We start from the raw sequence: 18,341 nt of genomic DNA, 5'->3' as shown, positions 1-18,341 counted from the left end.
AAAAAAATATGTCACTAAGTGTTAATGCATCACATATGTCCTCACCACTGAGCGGCAGGAGCAGGCTCGCCTGTAATGGTGGCACTGCTCACAGCGGTGAAATGCATTGTGGGCCGCAAACAGGCTGAGTCTGACAGACACTGTGTTTCTCTTCGGCAGCATCCTCTTCTGCCTCTAGTGTTTCTGTTTTATTAACCCTGTGTTTCATGCGAGGATGCAAAACAGCACATAAGCATACCTGCTATTTCAGGTTACTCTGAAAGCGAGGCACACCATAATAAAAAGTAAGAAGTAAGTAAAATGTATTTATATAGCACCTTTCACAGAGGAGTCACAAAGTGCTTTACAGTAAAAAAACAAATCAAAACAAGTTAAATACCAGCTATACAAACACTACAAAATTAAATAATAGCCAAACCATTTTGTTAATTAAAAACGTCCAAAAAGAAAGATTCTACAGAACCCATAGTTCTCAATGTTAAAAGAGCAGTCTACTACCGTTCAATGTCTTTGGCATCCTCACACAATACACTGCGAGTGCGTATCTGGAACGTTTGGGGTCACGGGGTAAAAGGTCAAAGGGCAGGTTTGCGGATGTCCTCCACGTCAGGCCATTGCGGCCCACTGGCAGGGAGAGCCTTTGATTTGTCTTGCACATCTAGAGATTTCAGTTGAGAATCATTAAAAAAGGTCAAAGGAAGGAGCATCGGGTGAATTGATGTAAGAACACTTTCTCACCCTCCTCCAGCTCTTCTTCATCATACACGTCCACCTCCAGCAGGCGAATCAGCATTCGGAACAGGATTCGCAGAGGAACTGCAGATACGCCAACCTAAAAAAAAAAAAAAAAAAAGAGACTGGATGTTTGGTGGCAAAATAGCATTAAACGAGGCCAGACGAGATCGCAGCAAAACACACAGGTTCATTGTAAATGGATGTGGCTCAGTAACAGACCATTGTGTATTTTTGTATATTTTAACTACTACTAATATTTTGAATACTTAATGTTTAAATACTTTGTGAATGCTAAAATCTTTTTGTATGTTTTGATTATTTAGTTTTTTGTACATTTTCAACTACTTTTAATATTGAACTGTATGTAAAATATTTTATATTGTATGTATATATTTGTATTGTATTATATAGAATGCAAATATTTTAATTTTTCATTTAATTTGTAATTTTTATACAAAATCCATTTGTATATTTTGTGTATTTGAACTGTTTTTCATATTTAATTTTTAAAAATATTTTTGCACATTTTGTGTATTTTACTGTTTTTTAAACTATGTTTTTTAAAAAAAAAATACTTAACCTTTAAATATTTTCTATATTTTGTGTATTTTAAAAGCTATGTATTCTGTATCTTTTAAGTATTCCTTTTAATATTTATTTTTTTGTATTTTTGTCCATTGCTGTGTATCAATATACTGTTTTTTTTTACATTTGTTTGTATATTTAATGTTTTACAAATATATTTTTGCATATTTTGTGTATTTTATCTGTGTATTCTTTTTAACATTTCAAAAAAGGAACTTTTTAAAATATTTTAAGCATAAAAATTGTAAAACAAATAATTTTACACATTCTGTACTTTTTTGTTTTATTTTATACATGTTATATTTAAAATTGCATTTTCTTTTCACTTTTTCACTGTCACTTTAATCTTATAAATATATATATAGAAATTTCAGTATATTTATATTTTTTTTCACGTTTTTTAACTTTTTTTTTATTTTTTCACTTTTCACTTTAATCTTATTTATTTTTAATATATAATATATATATATTATATATATCAATTCATTCTGAATATTTTTGTACATCATTTCCATATTAAAACAATACATCAAATACAAATTAAAACAAGTATATTTTGTGTATTTTAAATGTGTATTTTTAAGACAACTTGCAATAAGACCAGAAAACATAATGTAAAAAACACAGCAACCAACAGGACTTTTTGCATTGCTCAGGTATCCAGGTGCTCCCGACATCAGGATATTCCTTTATCTTTTTTAACTGTTGGAAGTCATGCTACTTTTACAGTTTTTTATTTTTTAATTTATTTTTTTTTGGACCACAGACAAAGTCAACATTTGTCTATTTATGTTGCACAGGAAAAACAGCATACAGAACATGAGGGTGAGTAAATAAGGACAGATTATACATTTTTGGTTAAAGCGACTAACCAATTTCCAAACACAGTTTAGTAAATCATTTAGTGCTTGTTATTAATAAGTGTGTCACTCACCTTGTCTGAGATCAGCGGGAGCCGCATGCTCTCTAAATGACTGCCCTGCTGGCTGAACACAAAATGAGGCTCTTTGGCTTTAGGAATAATAAAGTGCAGCTGGACTTCCTCTCCCAGCATGGATGAGCAGAATGTGAAGGCATGGAAGGTGCAGTCAGACAGCTAGAATCACACACACACAGAACATCTTACAGCAGTCATATACCTGTCTAGACTTGCTATTACATATGTTTGAGGTGTTTTGAAATGATGTCATTTTAAAATATGTCACTAAGTGTTAATGCATCACATATGTCCTCACCTGAGCGGCAGGAGCAGGCTCGCTGTAATGGTGGCACTGCTCACAGCGGTGAAATGCATTGTGGGCCGCAAACAGGCTGAGTCTGACAGACACTGTGTTTCTCTTCGGCAGCTCCTCTTCTGCTTCTAGTCTTTCTGTTTTAAACCCTGTGTTTCATGCGAGGATGCAAAACAGCACATAAGCATACCTGCTATTTTCAGGTTACTCTGAAGCGAGGCACACCATAATAAAAGTAAGTAAGTAAGTAAAATGTATTTATATAGCACCTTTCACAGAGGAGTCACAAAGTGCTTTACAGTAAAAAAACAAATCAAAACAAGTTAAATACCAGCTGTACAAATACTACAAAATTAAATAACAGCCAAACCACATTGTTAATTAAAAACGTCCAAAAAGAAAGATTCTACAGAACCCATAGTTCTCAATGTTAAAAGAGCAGTCTACTACCGTTCAGTGTCTTTGGCATCCTGTCTGCATACACTGGACTAGCGTATCTGAACTTGGGGTCACGGGGGTAGAGGTCAAAGGGCAGTTTGCGGATGTCCTCCACGTCAGGCCATTGCGGCCCACTGGCAGGGGGAGCCTTTGATTTGTCTTGCACATCTAGAGATTTCAATTGAGAGTCATTAAAAAAGGTCAAGGGAAGGAGCATCGGGTGAAACCATCCTACAACTCTTCTTCATCATACACGTCCACCTCCAGCAGGCGAATCAGCATCCGGAACAGGATTCGCAGAAACTGCAGATACGCACCGGTTTTTCCAACCTTAAAAAAAATAAAATAAAATAGACTGGATGTTTGGTGGCAAAATAGCATTAAACACAGGTAATTGTAAATGGATGTGGCTCAGTAACAGACATTGTGTATTTTTGTATATTTTAACTACTTATCAATATTTTAATACTTAATGTTTAAAATACTTTTGAATGCTAAAATCTTTTTGTATGTTTTGATTATTCTGTTTTTTGTACATTTCAACTACTTTAAATATTGAACTGTATGTAAAATATTTTATATTGTATGTATATATTTTTATTGTATTATATAAAATGCAAATATTTGTATTTTCATTAATTTTTTATTTTTATAAAAAATACATTTGTATACTTTGTGTATTTTAACTGTGTGTTTTGTGTATTTTAACTATTTTTCATATTTAATTAAAAATATTTTTGCAATAAATATTATAAAACTATTTTTGCTAAATACTTAACTTTTTTAATATTTTGCATTTTGCATTTTAACTATGTATTCTGTATCTTTTAACTATACCTTTTAATATTTATTTTTTGTATTTCTGTCCATTGCTATATATCAATACACTATGTATTTTTACATTTGTTTGTATATTTAATGTTTTACAAATATATTTTTGCATATTTTGTGTATTTTATCTGTGTATTCTTCTTTTTAACATTTCTAAAAAAAGTAATTTTTAATTGTGTAAACTACATTTGAATTGTATTCTGTATATTTAATTTTTTATATATTTAATTTATTTTTTGTAAATTGTGTAAACTATGCATTTTACACATATTCTTTACTTTTTTTATTTAATACAATAAATAAAAATATACAAACTACAAATCATTCTTAAAAATTTAATATATTAAATATATATATAAAAAAACAATTCATTTTAAATATTTTTATATATTTTGTGTACTTTAAATGTATATTTCATATTGTTTTTGTCTTTTTAATAATTTCTCATAAATACTACTCTTATTTTTTAACACATTATACTTGAAACATTCACAAATTAACAGCAGATACACACACATCACAACAAACTACGCACACACAAACAAACCTTCGTAATACTCCTCTTCCCCCCCTACTCCTCACCTGTGGTGGTCCACTCAGCAGTAGTCTTCTGGGATGGGGCACAGCTGGCCCTTCGTAATCCGCGTGGTGCTGCCTAGCTGTGGTCCACTGGCGGTAGTACAGGGACTGCTCTGCCCCTCCGAGAGCGTGAGGAACCGGCGGTCTGAGTGGGCTGCTCCAGGCCACATCTGCGTGAGGCAGCAGAGACGCCGAGCTGGGCTGACCCAGGGCCTCAGGGGCCAGCAGGGCGTATGCCGCCCGGGACAGCACCGCCGTCCGGGGGAAGACCTGCGCTCGGCTGCATTCACGTGGGGCCTGCGTGGACTGGCTCGGCCGCTGAGCTCCTGGAGAGGAGGAAGAGGAGGAGGACGAGGAGGCAGAGGAGAACGAGGATGTGGCAGAAGAGGAGGGAGCCTGGGAGTCACACTCCTGTTTGAAGCGAACGGGAGACGAGCAAGAGTCCATTATATTTCTGCTGCTGGACGGCTCGCTGTGCGAGGACGGTTTGTCCAGTACACTTGAAGAACTGACGCCGTTTTCTGTGGTGGAGCCTGAAAGAGAATGAAGATGAATGATATTAGATCATGTGACCACTCCAGACCTAGTTTGCCAAATCTGCAATAAAATGCCATTAATACAGCTTTAACTGAGGGTGCCTTTGATTTGGTTTGAGCACCCCTGTAGAACCGGGCCTGGTTCCTCACCAGAGGTCCTGGTGGCAGCGCTGGCATTGCTGGGTGGTCTCTCCAGCTCCATCTGGAGCTCGTCGTGGTCTGCTGTTTCTCCTGAGATCCTCTCATCATCTGTCGGTCTCTCTTCTCTGCCCACTGGCGTTTTCATCTCAGGTATTACTCTGCGTGTCACGTACGAGCAGGCCAAACCCACTTCCTGTTCCAGTGCCGTACGCGTCAGGTAGCTGGAGTCGATCAGCCGCAAGTCACAGTACTTCAGTGACCTGCATAAAAATCACACGCAAACACACTCAGTCTTCATGTGTCCCTTCAGAAACTCAAAAAAACTGTCAATTTTCGTAGATTTTATAAAAGATTTTATTTGATTTTTTGGATGGTGCATAGTCTTTCAAAAAGACAAACATGAACTCTATTGAAATAATGCTACTGGACAGTAAAAACAATATATGAACATGGGGAAGATTTTAGAAATGTAGCTGTAACAACTGTAGTAACCACTAGGTGGTGCTCTTTTTTAACAAAATAAAGAGGAAACCAAAAGACTGGAAGTCACTGTGCAGCATTTTTATTTATCAAGGCCATCATATAATGTCAGATAATTAACATATGTCTTATATTGAAATATAGTGTAAGCCTGAAGATGTCATGTTTAGCTTCAGGTTTGATTTCAAGTAGAGGTTTGGCATTAAAGGCAACACATTATATTATTATTATTATTATTATTATTATTGTTATTATTAAATCTAAAAATAAATAATACTTTTTCACATTAACAGAAAATTATAAAATATTAATATTTGTAGTTAAAAAATATTTGTTTTAATTTATTTTACACACATTTAATGAATAAATAAAAATTAAATAATTTAAACTAAAACAAATAACCTTACAAGAAAAAATATAGATGTAATATAGACTCCACTGTTGAAACTGCTCACCAAGGCTGCATTTATTTGATCAAAAATGCAGTAAAAGCAGTAATATTGTGCAATATTATAACAATTTAAAGTAAATGTTTTCTATCTGAATGCAAATTAAAATGTAATTTATTTCTGTGATAAATTTTCATATATTAATAATGTATGTGTGTGTGTGTTTAATATTGACAAAAAAGACACCATGTTTCTATACATTTTTAGACAAAACAATACAAATGTTTTAACTTAAGAGTTATGAAGTCAATATTTGGTGTAATAACCCTGATTTTCAATCACCACAAATGAAAACATTTGTTATTTTGACCATATATCATTTTCTGAGAAAAAAGGCTCTTAATGACTATATATAAAGAACAATGTCTCTCTCTCTCTCTCTCTATATATATATATATATATATATATATAAAGAACAACATCACATGGAGTACCTTGGGAAGGTTTCTCCTAGAGGATCTTTTCCTGTGAGGATGACGATGCACGGAAGTCCTTCCAGATCTTCATATGAATGTGGGACCCATTCTTCATCCTTGCAGCCCCTCCAAGCCTGAAATGCACAGATGGGTTATTCCAACTATATTCTGGTGATTTTAAGCAGCCCATATTCACGAGGGGATCTGGTTCTTACCCGCAGACGTGCACAGAAGTGAACCGGCAGGCTGATCTCAGCAGCAGGGCTTCCCAGCAGCACAGCGAAGCGGTACTGTAGACCCAGCTTATCCCTGGCCTCCTCCAGCCGCTCCTGCGCCAGCCGCGCCAGCTGCAGCGAGGGCACACGCATCAGCAGCATGTGTCCGCACCCGTGCCTGCTGCGGCCCGGGACGCTCAGCAGATCCTCCACCATGGCGAGGGTCTGAGGGGTCACGTGATCCCGCAGCGACGGGGCCGCTGTGAGGGCCATCAGGGCCTCTGTGTACTGCTGTATCAACAGATAGCTGCGGATCACCATGCTGTGCAAATGTGGGTGCCTGAAATTAATGAGAAAGACACAAAGAGAGATATAAATGGAAAGAGACAGCACATGCATCTGGTTTGAAAATTATTAGTAGTTATAAAGCACTTATTAATGCATGACCATATTCTAGCTTCCTCAACTTGACCCAATACCTAAACATAACTACAACAACAACTACTTTACTTACTACAAATAAGCAGTTTATTCAGGGAAAAATATGTGTTCCATAATCTAAAGTGTTAGTTGAAATACTTCTCGATTTTATTTAGTTTTACTTGATGTAATAAAATAACTAAGACTAAACCTGAAATAAAAAATAACTATATATATATATACATATACATATATATATATATATATATATATATATATATATATATAAATTATAAGTAATATGACAAAAATATGAATAACAAAAATGACAATAAAAAACTCATTCAAACTGCAGACAAAAACTAAAATAGTATACCATTTATAGCAAAATAACAGTGGTCTGAGATGAACTTAAAGATATAATTATGCATTTACAATGTAAAAGCAGTTAAAAAGGAAGGTCATTTGCTTTAAATCCTCATTTTGTTCTTGTATTTTTTAAATTAAGCGGTACATAAGACAAAACATACTTAGACGATAAAATCAATACAAAACATGTAGAACACAAAGTAGGATGTACATGCATTTATGTGAAGTGTGTGTGTGTGACAATTGTGCTGAGAATGTTTATAGAGAGAGAAAAATACATAAATAAAATTAAAGGGAGAGAGAGAGAGAGAGAGAGTGAGAGAGAGAGAAATAATTAAATGGGTACTTAAACAATAAAAGAACAAGAAAAGAAAAACAAAATAAAAAGAAAGGTGGTACTGAGAAATTGTATTTTTATTTTAGAAGTACATTCTGAGTGAACATGAAACTGGGACTGACCTCTCCAGCAGGGTTTTGACCATGCGCTCAAAAGCGTCGTCACATCGGAGGATTGGACTCGCTACTCCCCACTGCAGGGAGCTGCTGTAGTCCTTCAGCCCAAAGTACACCAGGTCCTTAGGAGAGGCCTCAGCCTGCTGTGACATGCAAACAGAGAGAAAAACACATCAATTTTACTTCTCTGAGCAAAACACAGTGTTGTTCTCTTTTTACTTCTTTTAGTTCTTGCCTGCAAATGCTTTTAAACACATCTAGGTCCTTATACAATAATCCAGACTCTTTTTATGTCTGATGAACAGGAATCTGTGTGACTAATATCATACCCCAGTGTGTTAAAAATGTGATTGCTTTACAGAGTGTGTGAGTTTGGATTGAAACTGCTGCAGTAAAGATTTTTTAATAGTTACAAACGTCCTGGATACTGAGCCACAAAGCAAAGAATCTGTTGGAAAGCCTTCATTCACAGAGAAAAAAAGCAAATATTAATCGCTACTATCCATTGCAAAAACACCCAAAATGGTAAACTATCCAACATCAAACATCAAGGTTGAAACCACATATTTAAAACATAAAAGTTTCAACGTCATTTTTTCAACAACAAAATACTGAGTGAACACTATTCTGGAGATTGCTTTGCTCAAAATAGGAGACCTATGATAAAACTAGATAACAGGAACATGAGAAAACTCAAAGAAAATCTTCAAGATAATCTTCAATTAAATTTCATATGGTTAAATGTTGCCTGTAGACAGTTTGCCGCTATAACAGTTCGTTATGTACACTACCACTGGAAAAAAAAGGTTAAATAGTAATATCTGAAATATTATTACAATGTTGAAAAACTGGTTTCTATTGTAATATATTTTAAAATGTAATTTATTCCTGTGATGCAAAGCTGAATTTTCAGCATCATTACTCCAGAAATCCTTCAGAAATCATTCTAATCGGCTGATTTGCGTATTATTATGTTATATAATGTCGAAAACAGTTCTGCTTCATATTTTTGTGAAAACTGTGAAAACGTTTTCAGGATTATTAATGAACAGAAAGTTCGAAGGAACCGCATTTATCCGAAACAGAAATATTGTTAACATTATAAATGTCTTATACTGTCACTTTTGATCAATTTAATGCATCCCTGCTGAATAAAAGTATGCATTTCTTTTAAAAACATACTATTGACCTCAACATTTTAAGCAGTAGTGTACGCATATACTGCTTGTCAATCATCTCATTTAGCTGAAGTCTCATCTGTCCTCCATAAATTCCTGTACAGTTCTTCTCGGGGTCAGTGAAACTCACCAGGTCATCAGTGTTGGGCCAGTGCACTTCATTCTGGGTACTGATGCGTGACTGACGGCTCTGCAAGGTGAACGGGAAGCAGCTGACCTGCAGAACCAGCAAGTTTATTGCTTCCAGAACCTCCGGACAGTTCACCACGCGGTCGGCCAATCCCTGCAACTCCCCGTGACAAACCGACCCTGACAGAGCGCTGATGGAGAGAGAGAAGAAAGACAAGGCATGTAAACACTGACGTTTCCGACAGTCACTTTTACAAACCGCTCGTCGTTGTTTTTCTCACCTGGTCAGGTCGACGTGCGAGTTGTCGTGAATGAGGACGAAGAGCGTATAAGGGTTCTGCTTGACCTTTCTCATGAAGGCCTCCATTTTTGTGTGGACCTCCGCGTCCAGACGCACCACATACTTGTCAGACTTCTGCAGGGCTAATGAGGCCTCCTCTATACCTAGATCTATCAGGACGCCTAGCAAAGACATGAGGACAACAACATAAAATATATGTGACCCTGGACCACAAAACCAGTCATAAGGGTCAATTTCTCGAAACTGGAATAAATAGCTTTCCATTGATGTCTGGTTTATAACTATCAAACAATGTCTGGTCCAATATGAAAATACAATAAAATGCCGAGATGCAACTATTTGAAAATCTGGAATCCGAGGGTGCAAAAAAATCTAAATATTGAGAAAATCACCTTTGAAGTTGTCCAAATGACATCCTTTGCAATGCATATTACTAATCAAAAATTAAGTTTTGATATATACAGTTGGAAATTTACAAAATATCTTCATGGAACATGATCTCAACTTAATGATTTTTGGCATAAAAGAAAAATCCAAAATTTTGACCCATACAATGTTTTTTTTTGGCTATTGCTAAAAATATACCCCAGCGACTTAAGACTGCTTTTGTGCTCCAGGGTCTCATATGCCAAAGTGTTACTAACAATATGCTCACAATTTCATTGATGCATTATTCGAGAACGGTTTGGTCAATCAAAAACTTTTTGCTAACTTTTTGCCCGCATGGTCTGGAGATGATCTGAGCCGACTTTGGTAAAAATCAGACAAAAAAGTTTAGGATGAGCTCGAAAAATAGGTTTTCAAAGAAATTCTAAATGGCCGACTGAAAGTTTAACCAAATATGGCAAAATTGATGTTGACATTCCTCGGCATGATCCAATGAATCTATCAAGACCAGTTTCATTAAAATAGGCAAAAATAATAAAAAGCTATTTAAATTTTGACCAGAGGTTTGTGCTGTTTTCGAATAATTCAAAATTGTGAAAAATCCTGTGCATTTGACTCGGCATGAGCCAAGGTTCAATTTTTTTTTTACGGTTCAAAAGTTAGTATCATACACATGAGTGTAAATTTGAGCTGTTGGTGCTGCGTTAGAGACTCCAAACTTGCTATGGTTAATGTTGAGACTGTCTTCTGTCTGTGTGCCAAATTTCTTAACTTTCCCGCAGGCAATTCTAAAGGCTGCCATAGACTCAAAGCGGAATAAAGAAGAAGAAGGAGGAAACTAATTCGTACAGGTTTGGAACAACATCATGAGGGTGAGTAAATGACAAATTTCTATTGGTGAGCTATCCGTTTAACTGTCATAAGTTTCTTAAAACAGTGGGCTTGACATTGAAAACCAGTTGAATATCCCTTAAATTCGGCAGTATCGTCTCGTCTGCTGTGATGTACCTGATTGTTGTATTCGCTGGACGGTTTGGTGAACCAGGACGTGTGACGGCGGCACCAATATCAGAAAGTCCACTTTACAAAAGCGGCCCAGATCTAAGCTCTGGCTCCCTGAGTCGGCGATAGCGCACACCTGCGACAAAAGGCTGCGTGCAACGCTCAGCTGCGGAGGGTGTATCTGAAAGCCATCACTCAGCAGATCTGCAACACATTGAAAGTCAATCAGCATTTTCAAGTGCCAGATATTAAGTTTTATAATGGCGTCTGGAGACAGCAAAGGCTCACCTGGCCCTGATTCTGGTAGCATGGCTGCGGCCTCTTGGGAGTGGATGTATTCGGTCAGATGTCCCTGAAACGGCTGAACCACACGGCCTTTGCGCTTACGATGGTACCGAACCAGCTGTTTGTCCATGTTGTCGCCTGTAGCACCACAATCATTTTGAAATTAATAAAGGAGACACATGCACATGCTATAATTAAAAAATCTGAAAAGTTTCTTTGAAAGAAAGTAACACTTTTATAAAGCAAGGTCACATTACATTGATAAAAAGTAACAGTAACGTAAATACATTGTTACAAAAATGTTTATTTCAAATTCATTCTGTTCAACTGATCTTTCTATTCATCAATGTATAACTGTTTCCACAAACACATTAAACTGTTTCCAACACAGATAATAATAAATGTTTCCTGAGCACTAAAGCACTAAAAGTAATGGCTGCAGAACATTTGGTTTTGCCATAAGAGTAATAAATTATATTTTAAAATATATGAACATAGAAAAATTAGTTTAGATTGTAATAACGTTTCATAATGTTACCTTTTTACTGTATATTTGATCAAAAAATGCAGCCTTGGTGAGCATGAGAAACTTCTTTCAAAACATTTAAAAATAATAATAATAATAATCAACCACCAATGTTTGAACAGTAAATGTACAACTGATAAAGTCAATGCCAATGCACAAAAAAAGCATTTCGGCTTATACATTTTAAACGTTGTGGCCGAGAAACACTTTTTTCCTTGATTCCTTAGGGTTGTTTCTCTCAGAAACAGATTAGTTTAGATTGTAATATTTCAATATATTACTGTTTTTACTGTGTTTTGATCAAATAAATGCAGCATTAGTGAGCATAAGAGACTTTTCAAAACACTTAAAAAAATGAATCGACCACAAACATTTGAACAATAAATGCACAGTAGAGACAGTCATTTCATTGCACAAAAATAACAACAACAACAAAAAAAACTTTAAAACTTACAAATTCTGAGTGTGGCCTAGAATCATAAATTGTCAAAAAGATAATTTACACACTCAGTTACGTTCAGCTTTTGAACTATGTGCTAAAATCACCAAAGAGGGCGCAATGACCACAACTGCAATGTATCATTTTCGTGCTTAGCCCCAAAACTGCTGCTTACATCTATATTCCTAAATTAATTTCCAAACAAAGGACAATGATAAGAAGATGAAAACCTATGGCTCCACTAAATTGTTGCAATGGGACTCACCTAATGAGGTGCTCTGGAAGTGCGAGGCGAGCACACTAACTTTCCCAGTGATGAGCTCGTAGCTGATCTCCTTCAGAAACTCATTGGTAGTGAGCATGCTCTCCGCCAAGGCTCGAGACTGATATTTACCTGAGAAAAACAATACAAAAGTCAATGACACACCTTGTTCAAAAAATTGCTGATGATCACATTATTTATCATATGCATCTGTTTACATAAGAGATCACTGTTTTTTTCGTCCTGTTCACATGTGTTTTTTGTTCAGGAGGTTTTGTACTCATTCAGAAGATGTGTAATAGCGCCCCCGAATGTATAACAGTGAAAACACATAAAGCCGTAAAAACTCATCAATGGCAGGGAAGCGCTGTCTTCTAAATGACGAGATAACTCATCAATGGCGGGGAAAGAGTTAAAAAGCCAACAAAATAAGAGTGACTTTAGACTCCTTAAATGGCATTTATAGCATGAAAATGGACGAAAATTAAATATTGGCAGCATCTATTTGCATCAAGTATAAACAGCAATAGATGCTATTTACATTAAATGAAAATAGCATATTTGATGCTATTTAGACTAAGTGCAAATAACTACATATTCCATTCACACTGTTCAAAATAGTTATTGCAAATAGTGGAAATTATCTGCACCTCAGTATTGTAGTACATTATACAACAGTATGCAATAATAACGTATTAAGTGTAAATTATAATTTTAATTCAAATGATTAAATGGATGCCACCTTACTGGGACAATAAAGCATTCACACACACCTAACTATTTCCTTCATTTTTATTGAAAATAAATACCTTTTCGTGATATAAGAATCAAAAAGGGAGAAAAAAAGTTTGTCAAAAGAAAGACACAAACCCGCAAAATCATTTTTAAAAAAAAAAAAGGCGGATTCGAACTCGGGTTGGTCGCATCATAATTACTACGGCACGTACAGAGATTCTTGGCAGAATGACATAGTTCTGCACAGGCCCCTCCCACGATTGTTGATTGACATTGCCGTTTTAGCATAGACCCGCCCTGAATGAGCCGTCATCAGTCTGTCACCATTTGATGCTGGCGCAGGGAGAGATAAGAATGTCTCCTAAGCGATTGCGGTGTTTTGTTGTTGGATATAATAATGAACTTAGCAGTCGTCATTTACTCCCGACATCTGAGCTGCTGAAGCCTATTATGTTTGTTTTTGAAGAGAATGGATCCTCCGGTCCACCTAAATGTCTTTATGCTTGCGCGAATCGTTCGTGATCCACCCCAAAATAAATAAGAAATAAGTATAAGGTTTTTTTTTTTTTTTTTTTTATCAATCTTTGCAAATCGACCTTTCCTAATAATGTTAGTTAGTAAGTTTTACGATGAATGCCTGAAGTCTCATGAGAATGGCTTGTCACCCCACTGAAGAGAGGGGCGGGGTGAGCAGAGCTCATTAGCATTTAAAGGGACATGCACTGAAACTGGTCACTGTGAACAGAGCTGTTTTTGACGGGGTAAAAAGGGTTTTGTTTTACACTACCATTGAAAATTTTTAACCAAAGTATATTATAGACGTTTCATTGAGACCCTAAAGAATCATATAAACTTGTGGAAAATGGGCATCCGATGACCCCTTTAAGTCTTTGAGAGCAGCAGAACGTACCCAACACTAGCACGCAGAACTCATTCGCTCCACTTTTGGAGGTGCAGATGATGAGCACGTAGTTGGGCAGACACTGCTGCTGCTGTGGTGGCGTCTCACTGAGCGAGCGCAGCGACTCAGAGATGCCCTCGCCCAGAGAGCCGTGGCTGACCAGCACCTGAACGCAGCCCCCTGACACACTGGCCTCCATCCGAGCTAACCAGGGCAGCTGGGCGGGGGATACGGGAGGGCCGGTCGGACCACACAGCATGGCCTTCAGTATGATCTGCTCGAACTCTTCCCGTAACGGGATCTGCTCCGTACCTGCATTGAACACAGCAAAAGGAAGAGTCACATCACTTTAAAGAGAACACTCATTGTTCTTGTGTAATACTTGAGCTAGATGCATTTGAAATTAGACATTTAACAAGCTGTGCACTCTTTTCCAACATAAATTAATGTTACTGATGCATTAAAACTTATTTGACATGCATTAAAGCGTCTTGTCTGTCAGTGCTGTTTACCCAGCCGAGCGAGGTACTGCAGTGTGAGCAGTATCATGGTCTCTGTGGTGAGTAAATGGCTTGCTGACATGCCCAGACTGGTGAGGGTCTTCTCATTGAGCTCTCGGCCCTTATAGCAGCTCACCAGCAGGGGGCTCACCACCAGATCACCCACATTGCCAAAGAAGTACGGCAAAGTGCCTTGACCTGGAGAGAAACATTCAAACAAACAAGCTCACACACACATCCAAACAAACAAATTTCTGTAAAATTGATCTGGATGTAAAATAGTATTTCAGATTATGCTATCCACGGGTATGTTTGTAAGCAATAGCCAAAAGTATTCAGATGGCTATCTTTCTTAATGTTTTTCAATGTTTGTCTTTCTAAGCAATAGCCAAAAATACATTTTATGAGTCAAAATTATCGATTTTTTTTTTAATGCTAAAAATCATTACTATTTGTAAGCAATAGCCAAAAATACATTGTATGAGTCAAAATTATTGATTTTTTTTTTAATGCTAAAAATCATTAGGATATTAAGTAAAGATCATGTTCAAAGAAGATATTTGGTAAATTTCCTACTGTAAATATATCAAAACTTAATTTTTAATTAGTAATATGCATTGCTAAGAACTTCATTTGGACAACTTTAAAGGTGATTTTCTAAATGTTTTGATTTTTTTTTGCATCCTCAGATTTCAGATTTTCAAATAGTTGTATCTCGGACAAATATTGTCACGTCCTAACAAACCATACATCAATGGGAAGCTTATTTATTAAGCTTTCAAAATATCAATAAAAATAAATTTCAACAAAATGACCCTAAATGACTGGTTTTATGGTCCATGGTCACAAATATATCTATATCAATCAATCAATCAATCAAATCAATCTATCTATCTATCTATCGATGTAATAATCTATTTAATATGTAGATTAAGTACTTTAAAAGCTGTTTTGTTAAAAATATGTATTAATATACTGTATGTATTAATATATTGTTAAAAATATAAAACATATAAAAAATAATATATTTCTTTAATATTGTTTTAAATTTAATTACATTTTTATAAATTTACAAAAATGTTGCTGAGGCAGTTATCTAATAAAACTCACATCTCTTTAAATTCTAAAATAAAATTATTATCACTCTTTGCTGTTTAAATTCTTAGATGTAAGTTAAATATTATTACAAATACAATAAATCCAATCAAACTAACATTACATTCCTTTCTAATTTTTAATCTAAACGTTAGTATTTCGCTAGCCTGTTAACTTGTCTTTATAGGATCATGCCTACCAAATTGAAAAAAAAAAAAATCAAAAAAAAAAAAAATAACAATATATAAAAAAAGAAATGTATATATACATATTGGCCCCTAAAATTTTTTGCAATGACTCTTTCATTAACCCCTAAAATTTTTTGCAATGACTCTTTCATTAAATTAAAGGGATAGTTCATCCAATCATTTACTCCAAACCTGTTGCTGGTCCCCATTCACATCCACAGTATGGGAAAAATAGAATGAAAGCCAACATAACTATATGAGCTTTAAATACATAAGCCTGTTATGAAGACTGACCAATGAGAAGGACTGGTCGGACCCCAGAGGAGTTCAGAAGGTTGTCAGGGATGATGACAGTTTCTCCTGCTGTGATTGGTTGGGGTTGTATGACCCCTGACACTGATGGAGGCTGTTGATTGGTCAGGCACAATAAAGAACCTGGAACGAAGAGCAAAACATTACATGTATGCACTTTTTGTATTGGAACACAAAGAATGTGCTGTCAAGCCATTGTGGAAACCTGATAATACGTTGGATGGATCTCTTCAGTCCCATGCTTTGTTAACATGACACTCCAATCAATGTTGAGGACAAGGTAACTAAGCTACAGGATCACAGTGCATGGATCTCCAAAGCATAAACCCTACAGTCTGCTGCTAAACAGTTCAGGACCTACTTTAGCATGACCCTTTACCCCTGTTTCTATGAAAACAATGAATAAATCATCCTTGTGGATGGAAAATGTCACGTACTTGTAAATGTACTTGTTAAAAACAAAAACAAGGTAATCAAATTCATGGCTGTTTTCCACTCAGGGCCATGCATAAACAGCCTGGATGAACTGACCGACAGCAGCATTTACAAACATCAGACTGAGGATGATGAAGTCAGACCCACCAGGGCTGCACGTCAGCGGGCGGATGGCTGGCACAGGGACGGCCGTGGCCGGGACGGGGACGAGAGACGTGGGGTGCCAGCCGCGGTGACGCTTTTTAGGTGGACCGGATGACATAGCAGAGGATGCTGCAAGAACGAGAGCAGGATGGAACATGCTTGTTATCATCAAGATGCACAGTGTATTTCATGATGCCTTCTCAAAACATCTCATGAGTTTGACCACTAATGATATGCATGATCAGGCAGCAGAGTTGCACGATTCTGGATAAATTTAGAATCAAGATTTTTTTGTCTCATATAAAGATCACGATTGTAAAGTAAGCTGCAGTATATTTTAAAAGTGTTTAATTAATTTGAATAAATTATTTTTAAAACTATTAAACATTTTAATATATGTGTATTTAATAGGCTACACCAATTTTTTTATATTAAAATGTGACCCTGGGCCACAAAACCAGTCAAAGAAACCACAGACACAGGACATGTGTAAGACTAGACTGGACGCAGGACTCAGGAAAACACACTAAGAAAAAAACCACACACACACACACACACCCACACACACACACACACACACACACACACACACACACACCACACACACACACAACACACACACACACACCACACACACACACACACACACACACACACACCCACACACACACAACACCCACACACACACACACACACACCACACCACACACACACACACACACACACCCACACACACACACACACAACACACGCACACACACACACACACACAAACCACACACACACACACACACACACATACGGAACCAAACGAGGGACACAGGACATGTGTAAGACTATACATAAACCAAAACAAACGAAAAAACAAACAATACACACCTAAAAAAAATCTCACAATCAGACATGAGGGAAAACCTGGGCTGCGTTCAGCCCCGACAAAACGTTGCAGGTCAAGGAGAAACACGGAGCACGTGGGGGAGGAAAACAAACACAAAACAGTCCATGGGCGTGGCATTCATGTTAAATTTTTTGAAACTGAGATGTGTACATCATCTGAAAGCTGAATAAATAAGCTTCCTATTGATGTATGGTTTGTTAGGAAAGGACATTATTTGGCCGAGATAAAACTATTTGAAAATCTGGAATCTGATGGTGCAAAAAAAATCTAAATATTGAGAAAATCGCCTTTAAGGTTGTCCAAATGAAGTTCTTAGCAATGCATATTACTCATCAAAAATTAAGTTTTGATTTATTTATGGTAAGAAATTTACAAAATATCTTCATGGAACATGATCATTTATTTACATAATATTCTAATGATTTTTAGCAGATTTTGCTATTGCTACAACTGTGCTCTTATGACTGATATTGTGGTCCAGGGTCACATACAGTATTATAAAAAAGTGCTTTGAATGAATGATTCAGTGACTCACTCATAAATATTTCACTTGTTTCATTACTGGAAGAATCAGCGTTTTTGAATGAATCTCTTGAATGAATGACTCAATGACAAATAGGCCTACATTTTTAACAGTCACCTGTCGCCACCTTGTGGTGAAATAATGCAATCGACACAAACGTTATTTGAAGCACCAGTTACTTTCAAAAGGGGATTTGCTCTATTTTGATTGCAACAATAGACA

At 36.3% G+C, this 18,341-nt stretch overlaps 2 protein-coding genes across 3 annotated transcripts in view; one reads left to right on the top strand and one right to left on the bottom strand.

The window, feature by feature from the left end:
- Positions 1–18,341, top strand: part of LOC109057293 (period circadian protein homolog 2-like) — a 368,217-nt gene that overhangs the window by 137,578 nt on the left and 212,298 nt on the right. The window lies entirely within an intron of this gene.
- Positions 1–18,341, bottom strand: part of LOC109104459 (GREB1-like protein) — a 36,580-nt gene that overhangs the window by 7,059 nt on the left and 11,180 nt on the right. Inside the window, 18 exon segments of the mRNA XM_042718961.1 lie at positions 2,255–2,416; positions 2,556–2,701; positions 3,003–3,158; positions 3,218–3,320; positions 4,404–4,933; positions 5,087–5,337; positions 6,441–6,556; positions 6,638–6,977; positions 7,886–8,022; positions 9,188–9,377; positions 9,468–9,648; positions 10,883–11,080; positions 11,165–11,299; positions 12,392–12,520; positions 14,034–14,336; positions 14,537–14,722; positions 16,102–16,242; positions 16,702–16,827. Coding sequence (XP_042574895.1) covers positions 2,255–2,416; positions 2,556–2,701; positions 3,003–3,158; positions 3,218–3,320; positions 4,404–4,933; positions 5,087–5,337; positions 6,441–6,556; positions 6,638–6,977; positions 7,886–8,022; positions 9,188–9,377; positions 9,468–9,648; positions 10,883–11,080; positions 11,165–11,299; positions 12,392–12,520; positions 14,034–14,336; positions 14,537–14,722; positions 16,102–16,242; positions 16,702–16,827 — 3,530 coding nt within the window.

This window comes from Cyprinus carpio, chromosome B2 (assembly GCF_018340385.1).
Source record: "Cyprinus carpio isolate SPL01 chromosome B2, ASM1834038v1, whole genome shotgun sequence".
Classification (NCBI taxonomy): Eukaryota; Metazoa; Chordata; class Actinopteri; order Cypriniformes; family Cyprinidae; genus Cyprinus; species Cyprinus carpio.
Note: the sequence above shows the minus strand (reverse complement) of the source record. Positions and strands in the feature narration are given on the sequence as shown.